General features: G+C 43.3%; 1 protein-coding gene across 1 annotated transcript in view; it reads right to left on the bottom strand.

Annotated features, from left to right (window-relative positions):
• Positions 1 to 1,413: 1,413 nt before the first annotated feature.
• LOC126195550 (nascent polypeptide-associated complex subunit alpha, muscle-specific form-like) overlaps positions 1,414 to 15,545 on the bottom strand; it is a 109,352-nt gene continuing 95,220 nt past the window's right edge. Inside the window, exons 7-8 of the mRNA XM_049934173.1 lie at positions 6,282 to 6,580; positions 1,414 to 1,496 (exon numbers count right to left, since the gene is read on the bottom strand). Of these exons, the coding sequence (XP_049790130.1) occupies positions 1,414 to 1,496; positions 6,282 to 6,580 (382 nt within the window). The remainder of the gene's footprint in view (positions 1,497 to 6,281; positions 6,581 to 15,545) is intronic.

The following is a 15,545-nucleotide window of genomic DNA, read 5'->3' as shown; positions in this document are numbered from 1 at the left end:
ATTTCTACAGTCGCGTTGGCAGACTGTTGTAATTAATGACAGAGAATATATTATTGATGAATAAAGTCTCTGTTACGAGTATCTGTTGTGTTTATTAATCTTATGGAAAAACGCTACAAACTTATGCAGCAGCCCAGCAGACTTTACTTTTCGTTGAACGCTTCACAAGCCCAGCTCATACTACAAAAACTGTTGATAGCCATTAGGTTTGTAAACTTGTATAAAAATTAAGATTTATAAGCTCCGTTCCCCCATTAAAAAAATACCATGTTCCTATCGTCTAACAAAACAAAGAGGTATATGTTTATCGTCATCCAATACGGTGCATAAGAGTTTTGGCACAGTTAGTGTCCATTACCTAAGAAAATACACTGCTAAAAAATTCCGCAATATGGTGTCTTACTTTTGATTGTTTGTCTTTCCTGTGTATCTTCCAATTTCAGCCACGGGAATATAATAAATGCAGCATGCCATCTGCAACACAGGCATACTCAAGTATCGGAAAAATAGGACTAAATTGTGACATCTGAATAACGTATATTAAGACACGAAAACGTCACCATACATCCTGAGCACTTTTTGTAGTGGTAGTGGACTTCGTGTGAGCCACCTCAGATGAGTTGTTAGGCTATGCCAAGGCATTTCGAAAATTTCATTACATGGGGTCTGTGACCAACAAAATATACGGAACCGTGCTCTAGTTGCTTATTAATCTCGGAGTCATGCTGTAGATTAGCACAGAAACTTCTGCTCTTCAGAAATAAATTATTGCTGATGATTCCTTCGTTCAGATATTCGTTATGTTCATGAAACACACAATAACATCCCAAATTCTTGGGATTAGAGCTTAATAATTAATTATTTCACGTTTCTGTCGACACAATCATGCACGATTCATGTGATTTTTTAAAAATGACTACAAGCTTTTTTGACTTTCGTTATGTTTATGAAATACCCAATAACACCCCAAATTCTTTGGATTACAGCTTAATAAATAATTATTTCATGTTTCAGTCCACATTAATTTGGACAATTCAATGGATTTAAAAAACTTACTGCAAGCGTTTCTTTTTTTTTACTTTCGTTATGGTTCCTTCATTCAGACATTCATTATGTTCAAGAAACACACAATAACATCCAAAATTGTTAGGATTCCAGCTTAATAACTAATTCAAATGGGCTAAACATACCACACAACTCCTGTAACTTCGTTTCTACACATGTATTTACATTTAGCTTTCACGTTACCGTGCAGCCTCTTTAGTACAACTGCAAAGCTCTGTATACGTACTAAGTCAGTCACTATGACGTAGCGATCTCCTCACCCAGCGTGAGATGAATGTTACCCATATGAAAGTGGGTTAAAAACAAATGAAAACATGTTCCAGAAATCACGTGTATATACCAGGCGGCTCACACTGTTTTGCCCAAAACCTTCTCTTTTGCTTGATGGCGAGACTCTTCTTCATAGCTGAAGACTTTTATTTTCTTTGATGCTGGCGAAAACGAAATTTAAGTTTTACAATATTTTTCTATGGTTTCCACGGTAAGGTTATACTTAATGGTATCCATGACGCCATATGTAAGAGTGTAGGCCTGCCTACTGAGCCAACGAGAACAGTAGCTAATCCAAGCTGACCAACTGATCACGAAATTCTGGTTTAGGAATAAGAAACATAATACTCAAATGACAGTCACTGTGAATATCGTCATCGCAATACTGTTGCAGCATGCAAATGCGGTATGTGACAAACAACACCACTCTTTGAGTACAGTAATTTTATTCTTACACGTTGGACATGGACATGGTGGACCTACGTCACGTGGCACAAGTATAATTTTACAGCAGCACATGAGCAAGGACAGCAGAGGCGATCACTCCTTCCCTTCTTCCTCCCTTTTACTTGGGTGACGTGGCGCTCAGCACATTGCGGACGGTTCGTTTATTCCTTCTGCAAACACAGAAACATAATTATGTCACTCTATGATAGTGAGAGTCATGGAAGTTTTCAAAACCGATTTTACGTGCAGTAAAAGTTTTTAAAAGGTTAGATATGTAACGTTTTTGCAATTTGCTGGGATTTCAAATTTCTTGTTTCATGTGTGGTACACTATGAAATACACTCCTGGAAATGGAAAAAAGAACACATTGACACCGGTGTGTCAGACCCACCATACTTGCTCCGGACACTGCGAGAGGGCTGTACAAGCAATGATCACACGCACGGCACAGCAGACACACCAGGAACCGCGGTATTGGCCGTCGAATGGCGCTAGCTGCGCAGCATTTGTGCACCGCCGCCGTCAGTGTCAGCCAGTTTGCCGTGGCATACGGAGCTCCATCGCAGTCTTTAACACTGGTAGCATGCCGCGACAGCGTGGACGTGAACCGTATGTGCAGTTGACGGACTTTGAGCGAGGGCGTATAGTGGGCATGCGGGAGGCCGGGTGGACGTACCGCCGAATTGCTCAACACGTGGGGAGTGAGGTCTCCACAGTACATCGATGTTGTCGCCAGTGGTCGGCGGAAGGTGCACGTGCCCGTCGACCTGGGACCGGACCGCAGCGACGCACGGATGCACGCCAAGACCGTAGGATCCTACGCAGTGCCGTAGGGGACCGCACCGCCACTTCCCAGCAAATTAGGGACACTGTTGCTCCTGGGGTATCGGCGAGGACCATTCGCAACGGTCTCCATGAAGCTGGGCTACGGTCCCGCACACCGTTAGGCCGTCTTCCGCTCACGCCCCAACATCGTGCAGCCCGCCTCCAGTGGTGTCGCGACAGGCGTGAATGGAGGGACGAATGGAGACGTGTCGTCTTCAGCGATGAGAGTCGCTTCTGCCTTGGTGCCAATGATGGTCGTATGCGTGTTTGGCGCCGTGCAGGTGAGCGCCACAATCAGGACTGCATACGACCGAGGCACACAGGGCCAACACCCGGCATCATGGTGTGGGGAGCGATCTCCTACACTGGCCGTACACCACTGGTGATCGTCGAGGGGACACTGAATAGTGCACGGTACATCCAAACCGTCATCGAACCCATCGTTCTACCATTCCTAGACCGGCAAGGGAACTTGCTGTTCCAACAGGACAATGCACGTCCGCATGTATCCCGTGCCACCCAACGTGCTCTAGAAGGTGTACGTCAACTACCCTGGCCAGCAAGATCTCCGGATCTGTCCCCCATTGAGCATGTTTGGGACTGGATGAAGCGTCGTCTCACGCGGTCTGCACGTCCAGCAGGAACGCTGGTCCAACTGAGGCGCCAGGTGGAAATGGCATGGCAAGCCGTTCCACAGGACTACATCCAGCATCTCTACGATCGTCTCCATGGGAGAATAGCAGCCTGCATTGCTGCGAAAGGTGGATATACACTGTACTAGTGCCGACATTGTGCATGCTCTGTTGCCTGTGTCTATGTGCCTGTGGTTCTGTCAGTGTGATCATGTGATGTATCCGACCCCAGGAATGTGTCAATAAAGTTTCCCCTTCCTGGGACAATGAATATTCACGGTGTTCTTATTTCAATTTCCAGGAGTGTACTTTCATGTCATCATATAGAACAGCAGTCTGAACCATACAGAATGAGACAAAAGCAGTTCCGCTACTATTTTTGTGTCTTGCATTCTGGGTGTGTAGCTCTCATTCCGCCTGAAACTGATTTTCATTATTAGCCACAAATAACGTGTATGCGTTAATGTATCGTGGAGATAGTATAAGAATTCTACGACCCGCAAAATATTCGCTTATCTATTTTACAAAATATTGTCACTACTACTTTTTAGTGAATGAATACTCTGTTCACGTTAGCAACATTGATCCAGAACAATAACTGCGTAGGTTGACAGAAAACGAAAGTATACAAAATAGTACTGACGTATTCAAGTCAATTCAGTGGGAGATACATCAAAATGCGAAACATGTCAAGCTCATATTCTTGCCACGGTTAACGGTTGTGTTGTTTCACTGCCCCTTCACAGACAGACACCTGATCAGAAATGAAACACTGGATCAACTTGTTGTGGGTCACCGCAGTGAGTTTAAGCGGTTTATCCTTCTGACGAGTCCGTCTGCTTAGCTGGGTGGTAACGAGCTCGCCTGCCATGTTAGCGGGCCCGGGCTCCATTCCCGGCCGGGTAGGAGATTTTCTCTGCTCGGGGACTGGGTGTTGTGTTGTCCTCATCATCATTTCATCAAGTCGCCCAATGAAATAAGACTTGCACTTGGTGGCCGAACTTCGCCGGTAGGGGCCTCACGGCCAACGATGCCATACGCTCATTTCATTTTTATCCTACTGACGAAACCCGCGCGCTGCACTACCAACCAGTGCAGAGATTGTTATATAGAGCCAGTGGCTGGAAAGACCCGTCAATAGCCGATTACAAGATTAGTGTTGAGCTTCTTGAGGCTGTAACGGTGTTTAAAAATCTTGCACTTATACGTTGGAACTATATGAAGGGAGATAACAATTCATATCACTAGGATGGAAGGCAAATGGGAGCCTTAAATTTCTTGGTAAGGTTCTAGTAAACTGCAATGTGTCTATGAAGGGAACTAGGAGGCTAGCGGAACCAGTTTTAAAGTAGTGAACCAGCATTTAGAGTCTTTACGCAGAAAACATTACACATACATCAGAATCTGCCACCTGGTTTGCTACAGCTAAACCCACTTGATCGCCCCTGCAAATGTTACACCCAGATATTTGTATGAGTTGACTTATATCAATATTGTGGCTCTCTGATACTGCAGTCGTAGAAGACTCCGTTTCTGTCTTTAGGGAAGTGCACAGCTTTACATATCTGAACATTTAAAACAAGTTTCTAAGCTTTGCACCACACCCTCTTCAGTAACTCCTGGGTCAGCATGCCAAATTGGTAGCTGTTGGGACACAGGTTCGATTCCCGGCCGGATCGGAGATTTTTCCTTTTCTTCGAACCATCATAACCGACTCGAAAATGGGCTGCACGCCGTCATATGACAAGTCTTCGCATGTATGTAACTTCGTACCAGGACACGGCCAGGCCGTAATGAATGTGGGCATCTCGAAAGAACGGGTACATAATATTTTGCATAAACATTTGGACTGCATCGAAAAATGAAAAAGGTTTGCCCCAAACACGTAAGTAGTTTTTATTTTTGCACGAACTTTTCAAACGTTCCTCGTAAGCTGACACTTTTGTCCTCGATGGTGAGTGTTCATCGGAGGTGAGGGTATGATCTGGAGAGCCCCAGGGAAGTGTGGTAGGTCCGCTGTTGTTTTCTATCTACATAAATGATCTTTTGGATAGGGTGGATAGCAATGTGCGGCTGTTTGCTGATGATGTTGTGGTGTACGGGAAGGTGTCGTCGTTGAGTGACTGTAGGAGGATACAAGATGATATGGACAGGATTTGTGATTGGTGTAAAGAATGGCAGCTAACTTTAAATATAGATACATGTAAATTAATGCAGATGAATAGGAAAAAGAATCCCGTAATGTGTGAATACTCCATTAGCAGTATAGCGCTTGACACAGTCACGTCGATTAAATATTTGGGCGTAACATTGCAGAGCGATATGAAGTGGGACAATCATGTAATTAATGGCAGTTGTGGAGAAGGCGGATAGTCGTCTTCGGTTCATTGGTAGAATTTTGGGAAGATGTGGTTCATCTGTAAAGGAGACCGCTTATAAAACACTAATACGACCTATTCTTGAGTACTGCTCGGGCGTTTGAGATCACTATCAGGTCGGATTGAGGGAGGACATAGAAGCAATTCAGAGGCGGGCTGCTATATTTGTTACTGGTAAGTTTGATCATCACGCGAGTGTTACCGAAATGCTTCAGGAACGCGGGTGGGAGTCTCTAGAGGAAAGGAGGCGTTCTTTTCGTGAATCGCTACTGAGGAAATTTAGAGAACCAGCATTTGAGGCTGACTGCAGTACAGTTTTACTGCCGCCAACTTACATTTCGCGGAAAGACCACAAAGATAAGATAAGAGAGATTAGGGCTCGTACAGAGGCATATAGGCAGTCATTTTTCCCTCGTTCTGTTTGGGAGTGGAACAGGGAGAGAAGATGCTAGTTGTGGTACGAGGTTCCCTCCGCCACGTACCGTATGATGGATTGTGGAGTATGTATGTAGATGTAGATGTAGACACTTGCCAGCGAAAGGCAAAGGTCCCGAGTTCGAGTCTCGGTCTGGCACACAGTTTAAATATGGCAAGAAGTTTCATCCCCATATTGACATCCACTGACAGGTGTCTGAATGCTTATGCTCGGGCTTCGGGGTCTTACCGTCCGAGGCGGACAGATAGCTGCTGTCCTCGGAGCTGGAGGAGAGGTCTCCGCTGTCGCCCGCGGGCCCCACCTTGGGCCGCAGCCTGGGGCAGGCGGAGGGCGCCAGCTTGGCCCCGGAGCGCGGCTCCTTCTCCTTCTTGCGGCGCGTGCCGCGGGCCTTGGCGGTTCCCCGCTTCGCCCCCGCCTTCCGCTTGCCGGTCTCCGTGCTGGAAGCCGCCGTCTTGGACGCCTTCTTGCTGGCGCGGCCCGCGGGCGCCGCCGCCGGCTTCTGCACCACCACGATGTCCTTCTGCTTCCTGCAACAGTCATCGTTTTCCGGCTCTACCTGTTCTGCGTGCTACGTACAGGACGCACAGTGTGGGAGGGGACAACGGTAGTGGTGGGTGTTAAATAGTCAACGGTCAATGCACGGTAGGGAAGGTCCACTTCAACAGCTGAAGCCTACGCACAAATGATATCTCGCATAACTTGTAAGCTGCAATTAGAACGACTGCAAACCATCGTACTAACATGTTCTGTCAGTACGACCAGTAATTCTACAAATATAGAATTTCAAAGTACATATTTCTTCAAAACAGAAACAGTTGCTTAAAAACGGATCAAACAAAGAATCAGGAGTCTGAATATACACTTGTAGAAGGAAATGTCATCAAATAGATAATAGGTAGAAAATGTAGAGTAGCGGACATTCGAGCTTCCTAAGAAATTGAAAACGTAAAATAAAGAACACGGGTCATGTGGAAATCATGTGTCAGTTTCCTGACAACCTGTTCATCAGTACTATGTAAAAATAATATTTTTCTCCTTGTTCCGCATTTTTCCTGAAGTAGTGAAACTCAGCGAGTACACCTACCTATCACCACCAACCCCTTCCTTTTTTTATTTCATTTATTTTTTTTTTGTCCGCCCCCGGTAGCTGAGTGGTCAGATTTTCTTCGCTCAGGGACTGGATGTTGTGTTGCCCTGATCATCATTACTCCAGCCCCATTGACGAGCAAGTCGCCGAAGTGGCGTCAAATCGGAAGACTTGCACCCGGCGAACGGTCTATCCGACGGGAGACGCTAGTCACACGACATTTACATTTTGTTATTGTGCGACTGGAATATCTAGGGTTCCAGCAAGCCTCTCAAATAAGCTTTTACTGAGATTTTGGTTTCGTCCTATACCTGCTCTGACGTATTATTATTCACGTACTGGCCAAATAGCAGCACGCGAGCTACAATCTATCAATGTTGCTTTTGATGGCTGGCCTTCCTTTGTGTCCAAATTTGTTTCGTACTTTCAGAATGACGTCTCTTTCTTTCATCAAACCACGGTGTACCAGTACGTTTTCTACTTTCCCTCTGACCAAATTTCCAATCAAATATCTTTTGCCTGACTGTTTTTCTATCTGTAACGTCTGCCTGAATTATTCTGGCTACTTTAAGATCCCCCTTAATCGCAGCGATCCATTTAATTGGCTCAGGTTCGGCCTTACTTCTGTTTTCGTATAATTCTACTATTTGTTTTGTCAACCTAGTTGGTGCACTCCTTTAATGTGCTCATAAAATTTAAATCTTCGTTTTCTTATGTCACCACGTATGTCTGTGTATTTTTCTATTCCCTTATTACTTCTGAGCGTATATGTTTCTCCATCAGTAATTTTGGGGCCTAATATTTTTCTAATATCCTCTCTTTCTTTCTTTTGAATTTCTTCAATATCCCTCTTTCTATTTAAAATTAAAGTTTCTGCTCTATAAAGATATTCAGGTTTGATTACAGTGCTGTAACGCCTAAGTTTACTAAATTTAGAAAGTGATTTTTTATTGTAAATATCTTGTGTTAACCTGAATGCAGTTGCCATTTTTTGACAGCGAACTTCGTTTGCAGCTTTTTCCAGAAGTTTTCTTGTATGATTTCCTTGTTACATGTCACATCTTCTATTTTTTCGAATGATACTTGTAATCCTGTTTTATCCGCAACTTCTTTGAGAATTTCTATTTCTTTTTGAACTGTGGTAGTACCCCTAGTTAAAATTACCACATCATCTGCGAAGGCGAGGCAATCCAATGTTACTCTAATGTTAATCTAATGTTACTAACTTGATTGATTTATCTATATTTTAACTCGACTTCTTCTCTCGCCATTATGTAATTACCTTTTCCAAAACACAGTTAAACAGTAATGGGGAGAATCCCTCTCCATGCTCTGACATAAATTTAATGCCATTACAAATAGTAAAATGTGGCTAATTATGAACATGACTGAAGCTGTGGTGCATGAAGACTGGAGTGACGTGCTATGTAGTAAAGAAATAACAGTGGGAAAGGTCTAAGTATGTAACTCGACAAATCATACCACATTTCAAAAACTTGGTGGCCAATTTCGTGAAACAGCATTCCTTAGATCAGACTGGCGGGAAATGGTATGCCTCGCACTGCGCCAACTGTTCAGTGTGAGGCAGCTGTGTTATGGGAAATTGAGGACAATCCCAGCATCAACACACATTCGATAGGCAAAGAACCATAGAACCATATAGTTCCAGTGTCAATATATGGAACATCTTGCACGAGACAGGCATGCATCTGTGGAAGTATCAGATGGTACAAGACTCATCAGCTGATGACTTTCCTCAGGATTCGGATTCTGCCAATGGCATCTACACCAAACTGAAAAATCCATGACTTCCAAATCTGTTTAATTTACTGACGGGCTATTTTCATCAGACACAAGAGCCACGTCTGTTAGTTGAAAAACCACAAGACAACTCCTGTGCACTCAAAGGTCAAAGATATTGTGCCTACGCAAGCCTGCAGGGTTTCCACATCTTGCAAAGAAAATCAGTCTCATTACTTTATTGTCGCACCTCGTAGACCATAATATGAGATCTGATGGCGGTGTGGCCAGGGGAGATGCGACAGACCACCTTCGTGCTCAGAAAACCAGTCCTGGACGATGTGAGCAGCCTGAACAAGGGCCCTCTTGTCTTGGAGCACAGCATCGCAAGTAACGCAAAAAATATTATGACCAGATAAACCAAAACGGCCTTATACTCTTTTGCAACAATGCAACCTTCCAGAGTAACCATGAGGCCCATGGAACACAAAGATGTCGTCGCCCAAATCATCAGCGAACACCCGCCCTGTTTCACTCTTGAGACGTAAACGCGGCCAGAAGTTGGAAACAGTGTGAGCCGACACTCATTCGACCTAATGACTTTCTTCCACTGCTACGTTGCCCAGGTTTTATGGCTTCGGCACTACGTTTTACTGTTACAGTAATTTGAATCACTAATGAGTGGTTTCGGGATTCCAGCTCGCCCTGTTATTCGCTTGTTATGGAGCTCCCCTAGTGTTGTTTTGGTACTCATGGTGTTCGCTAGCCGTGCGGTGACATTTACTGCTGTCATTCTCTGATTTTTCGTCACAATTCTCTTCAATGACCATGTGTTACGATCTCTCAACACAAACTTTCATCCGCGTTATGACGTATCAGATGATTTTTTTTTCGCTATCCGTGTATTCGATATATATTGTCGATACAATGCCTCTTGAAACACTAAACACTTCGGATCCCTTGGTTACAGAAGCAGCCACCATACCAGCATCCAAAGTTTGCTCATGATCGAGTTCCGCTTGCTCCAATATAATGAGCTCACAACTACACAGAACACTGTTCTGGCCACTACTGAGATTTGTGACATATTGAGGACATTACGCAGGAGCCGTTCGTGGTGAAGTACAACAGCGTAACCTGCAGGCCGGGCTATCATCTCCATTAATGTTCAAGCATGCATATCTCATAGTGGGTGTTTCAATATTTTCATCAAACCACTATCATTCCTCCTGCCTTTGTAACTCTGTAAATGTAACTGTAAATGGACTCTCCCAAGAGAGAGTCTCCATTCCTTCCAAGGTACTTATGTAAGTGTAGACCAGACATGGCTCAAATTCAAAGATACAGTATCGACAGCAATAGATAGCTTCATACCGCATAAGTTAATAAGAGACGGGACTGATCCACCATGGTACACGAAACACGTCAGAATACTGTTGCAGAAGCAACGAAACAAGCATGCCAAAGTAAGAAGAACGCAAAATCCCCAAGACTGCCTAAGTTTCACGGAAGCTCGAAATTTAGTGCGGACGTCAATGCGAGATGCTTTTAATAGTTTCCACAGTCAAATATTGCCTAAAAATATGGTAGAAAATCCAAAGAGATTCTGGTCGTATGTAAAGTACACCAGTGGCAAAAAACAGTCAATACCGTCACTGCGCGATAGCGACGGAAATGTTACCGATGATGGTGCCACTAAAGCGGAGTTACTAAATACAGTTTTCCGTAATTCCTTCATGATAGAAGACGAAGTAAATATTCCAGAATTCGAAACCCGAACATCTGTTAGCATGAGTGACATAAAAGTGGATATCTTAGTTGTTGCGAAATAACTCAAATCACTTAAGATAGGCAAGTCTTCCGGTCCAGATGGTATACCGATCAGGTTCCTCTCACAGTACGCAGACACAATATCGCCTTTCTTAGCAATCATATACAACCACTCACTTGACGGAAGGTTTGTTCCTAAAGACTGGAAAGTAGCACAGATCACAACAATATTCAAGAAAGGAAATAGGAATAACCCTTTGAATTACAGACCCATATCACTGACCTCAATTTGCAGTAGGATTTTGGAGCATATACTGTACTCGAACATAATGAATCACCTAGAAGAAAATGACTTATTGATACATAACCAACACGGATTCAGAAAATATCATTCTTGCGCAACACAGCTTTATTCCCATGAAGAAATGAGTGCTGTAGAAAAGGGATCTCAGATTGATTCCGTATTCCTAGATTTCCAGAAGGCTTTTGATACCGTTCCTCACAAGCGAATATTTATCAAATTGCGTGCATATGGAGTATCGTCTCAATTGTGTGACTGGATTCGTGAATTCCTCTCAGAGAGGTCACAGTTCGTAGTGGTAGACGGAAAATCATCGAGTAGAACAGAAGTGAAATCTGGCGTTCCGCAAGATAGTGTCATAGGCCCTCTGCTGTTTCTGATTTACATGAATGATCTAGATGATAATCTGAGCAGCCCCCTTACATTGTTTGCAGATGACGCTGTAATTTACCGTCTAGTCAAATCATTAGACGATCAATTCCAATTGCAAAATGATTTAGAGAGAATTTCTCTATGATGCGATAGGTGACAATTGGCACTAAACAAAGAAAAGTCCGAGGTCATCCACCTGGTTACTAAATGAAATCCGATAAATTTTGGGTATACGATAAATCGCACAAATCCAAGGTCTGTCAATTCGACTAAATACCTAGGAATTACAATTACGAGCAACTTAAATTCGAAATACCACATAGACGATATTGTGGGGAAGGCAAAACAAAAAGTGCGCTTTGTTACCAGAACACTTAGAAGATGCGACAAACCCACTAAAGAGACAGCCTACATTGTCAGTCCTCCGCTGGAATATTGCTGCGCGGTGTGGGATCCTTACCAGGTAGGATTGACGGAGGACATCGAAAAAGTGCAAAGAAGGGCAGCTCGTTTCGTGTTATCGCGCAATAGGGGTGAGAGTATCACTGATATACGCGAGTTGGGGTGGCAGTCACTGAAACAAAGGCGGTTTTCTTTGCGGCGAGATCTATTTACGAAATTTCAATCACTAACTTTCTCTTCCGAATGCGAAAATATTTTGTTGACACCCACCTACGTAGGGAGAAATGAACATGATAATAAAATAAGAGAAATCAGAGCTCGAACGGAAAGATTTAGGTGTTCACTTTTCCCACGCGCCGTTCGAGAGTGGAATGGTAGGGAAGTAGTATGAAAATGGTTTGATGAACGCTCCGGCAGGCACTTAAGATTGAATTGCAGAGTAACTATGTAGATGTAGATGTAGAATCGTTTGAACGTGTGTCGGAAGTATAGAGGAGGCAGCTGATGGTTACTGTCTTACATCATTTTTCTTCCAGTATGCGCAGCCGCAAACACATATACAAGAGTGAAGGCACAGAACATTCTGGCCCATCCTTGACCTCCGCCAACTACTGCGGAAGCAGCATCGCCTCACATACCAGCTCCATACTGATTCGCCAATATAGGCCAATAAAATTCCATGTTTAATTACATCATTAATGAACCTTAGCTCAGTTCCTCTCCACTTCCGACATCCAAACATATCGCTAATTTTAATTACGCTCGTTTTAAAGAACTGTAGGAGCCGGAGTCAAATCAGCATATTAGAATTAATGTTGCGATGCCGCAGTGGTATTACACACTCTGATGAAGACCACTGTCAGCAGGGGCCGAACCGTTGGTACATCGTTCTACAACGTGAAGCGACCTCCTAGCCAGAAGAAACTTGGGGCAACGTAAGACTGGCGGTGCAGCTCTGTAGGCAGCTGGTGACTAGCGAATGGGCAATCTAAGTCTACATCTGTATAATTACACTGCAAGTCACAATTAAATGCAGGGCATCGAACCATCTTCAAGTTATTTCTCGAACAGCGCGCGGGAAAAACGAACACTTAAAACTGTCTGTGCTAGCTCTGATTTCTCTTATTTTATTACGATGATCATTCCTCCCTCTAACCGTGGGCACAAACAAAATATTTTCACACTCTGGGGAGAAAATTGATGATTGAAATTTCATGAGAATATCCCGCCTCAACGAAAAACGCCTTTGTTTCAATGACTGCCACACCAAATCATATTTCACATCCGTGGCGCTCTGGCAATTTCTCCATAATGAAAAACGAGCTGCCGTTCTTTGAACTTTTCAGTGCCCTCCGTCAATCGTATCTGATGTGGATCCCATACTGCACAGCAGTACTCCAGAAGACGTCGTACAAGCGTAGCGTCGGCTGTTCCTTTACTAGACCTGTTGCATTTTCTGAATGTTCTGTCAATAAATCATAGTCTTTGATTTGCAATGAATGAGGGACCGAAAAGAGTAACGGTCTTGAGGGTCTCACCGTGGAACCTGCAAGCATACCTTGTCTACCTCGCAGAAAGTTATTTGGGAAACGGAGATGCGTTGAGCACTGTCGTGCTGATAATGCGAGTTTTACGATTTGATCGCGCTTACACTTTGTCGAGTCAAGCGTAAGTTGAGTCAGCCAGCGGGTCGTGCCGCTAATGCAGGCGGGCGGTATCTGGAGTACTAATATTCGATATCATCGATATTACCAAAATATCTGTGTCGAGAATTTAAGCACCGCTATTAAAATTTCAGTACGTAAGTATTTTGATATCGATGTTAAAGACAATACATCGACATTCAACGCTGGCAGGAAAAGAAATAAAACAAGCTACTTGTTACCACCGTTAATAATTTTCGTGCCCCAGGCGCTAACTGATTCAAATTCAGAAGCAAATTTCCCCGTCAATTCAATTCTTGCTATCAGTTGAATATGTTACGGTATATACCGTCTCAATTTGCTCCATTGTACGTTTGAGAACATACACACTGAAGTTGCTTTAGCATGTTGAAAGGCAATCAAAACCACCAAGGATTTGCTTGCAGATGTTGAAACGACTGACAGCGAGGATGAGCAACGCATAGATAAATTACAGGAAAACGGAGAAATCGAACTATTTCATTTATGGAGTGAACGTTGTAAAATAGCAAAAGAAAAGGATAATTCGCAAACTGCAACAGAAACGGGTCTATCAATACATTCAGTTTCTATTTGAAGGATCGCCTTCTATATCTCAACGCCATTATGAGTATGGAATTAAATCATCGGTAGTACATATCCATGCTCCAAGAGAATGCACTTACAAATTTGAGCTATGTAGCCACATCCTCAACTTCTGAAGGACTGTTCTCAAAGTGAGCATAGCTCTCCCTCATCAACGCAATGCAGTGAAGTAGTTTAACTGTTGCTGTATTTATTAATTAATAAATATATCAGAGTAGCGAACGAGCAATGCTTCGCAATTGCTAAATATGTGTGGGAACTGCACATGCGTCCTCAATTTCTTGCCCCTCCTTGCCCTCCCCATATTCTCAGCCCCCCCCCCCTCCTTCCATCTCCATACATCTCGTCCTACCTCTGTCTCTGTGTTCATAACCGCCTCCTCCATCTCTCTGTCGATTTCCGTCTGAATGTTCAACAGAGTGTCGTGTAGAAATTTGAAATAAACCTGTCAAGGTCTTTTGAGATTTTTGGTAACAACGATTCCCCTTCATCTTACGTATATACTCATATATGTAATATATTACAAAAATATGTAGTCTAGGTCTGTCCGAATGTTCATTAAAGTATCATGTAAAAATTAGAAGCGAATTGGTCAAGAACTCTTCGATATTTGTTGTAACTACGCTTCCCCTTTATACATTACAAATATATGTATATATTACATATATTATAAAAAATATAGCCTGTGTCCGTCTGAACTTGAAAAAAAATTGTGGTAAATCGGTCAAGAATGTATAGAGATTTTCGGTAACAAAGTTTCTCCTTTGTATATTACATATGTATTTATATATTATACATACAAACTGTCAAACTATTCTTTTGTTGTAAAGACATGTGATAGCAGAACACAACATTTTGTTTGTTTTCTTTTTCATACCAAAAATAGTGTTATAATCCACAATTCATCATCATCATCATCAGCCAATTCAATCATTAGATGATGTGGCCTCTTCGAGTTGTGGATTCAGGTAGGCTTTCAGAAGTCTTCTCCAAGTGGGACGGTCTTGGGCAGTTCTCTGCCAGGTGTTACCAGCGATCTTCTTGATGTCTTTGTCCCCTCTGTCTGGTGGTCTTCCTCTAGGCCTCCGGTGCTCTCTCGGACTCCACTCCAGTACTAGCTTCGTCCATCTGTTGTCTTTTCTTCTTGCAACGTGGCCAGCCCACTGCCATTTCAAGGAACCTACTTTCTCTAAGATGTCATTAACCTTCGTCACAGACCGGATGTCATCTGCCCTTTTCCTGTCTTTTCTTGTATAACCCAGCATTGATCTCTCCATGGCTCTCTGTGCTGTCCTAAGTTTCCCTTTTGTGAATGAGTTCAGTGTCCATGTCTCGCAGCCAAACGTCATCACAGGAAGAATGCATTGATCAAATACTGCTTTCTTCAGATTTACTGGCATTTTTGATCTGAATACTTTTGAATTCTTCCCAAATGCTTGCCAGCCAAGCTTGATGCGTCGATAGATTTCTGGCCTTATGTCTCCCTTCATATTTATAATCTGGCCAAGGTAGACATATTCACTGACCTCTTCTAGTAGACTGTCTTTGACTTT

The sequence above is a fragment of the Schistocerca nitens genome, chromosome 7 (assembly GCF_023898315.1).
Source record: "Schistocerca nitens isolate TAMUIC-IGC-003100 chromosome 7, iqSchNite1.1, whole genome shotgun sequence".
Taxonomy (NCBI): Eukaryota; Metazoa; Arthropoda; class Insecta; order Orthoptera; family Acrididae; genus Schistocerca; species Schistocerca nitens.
This window is presented reverse-complemented; position numbering and strand designations above follow the sequence as displayed.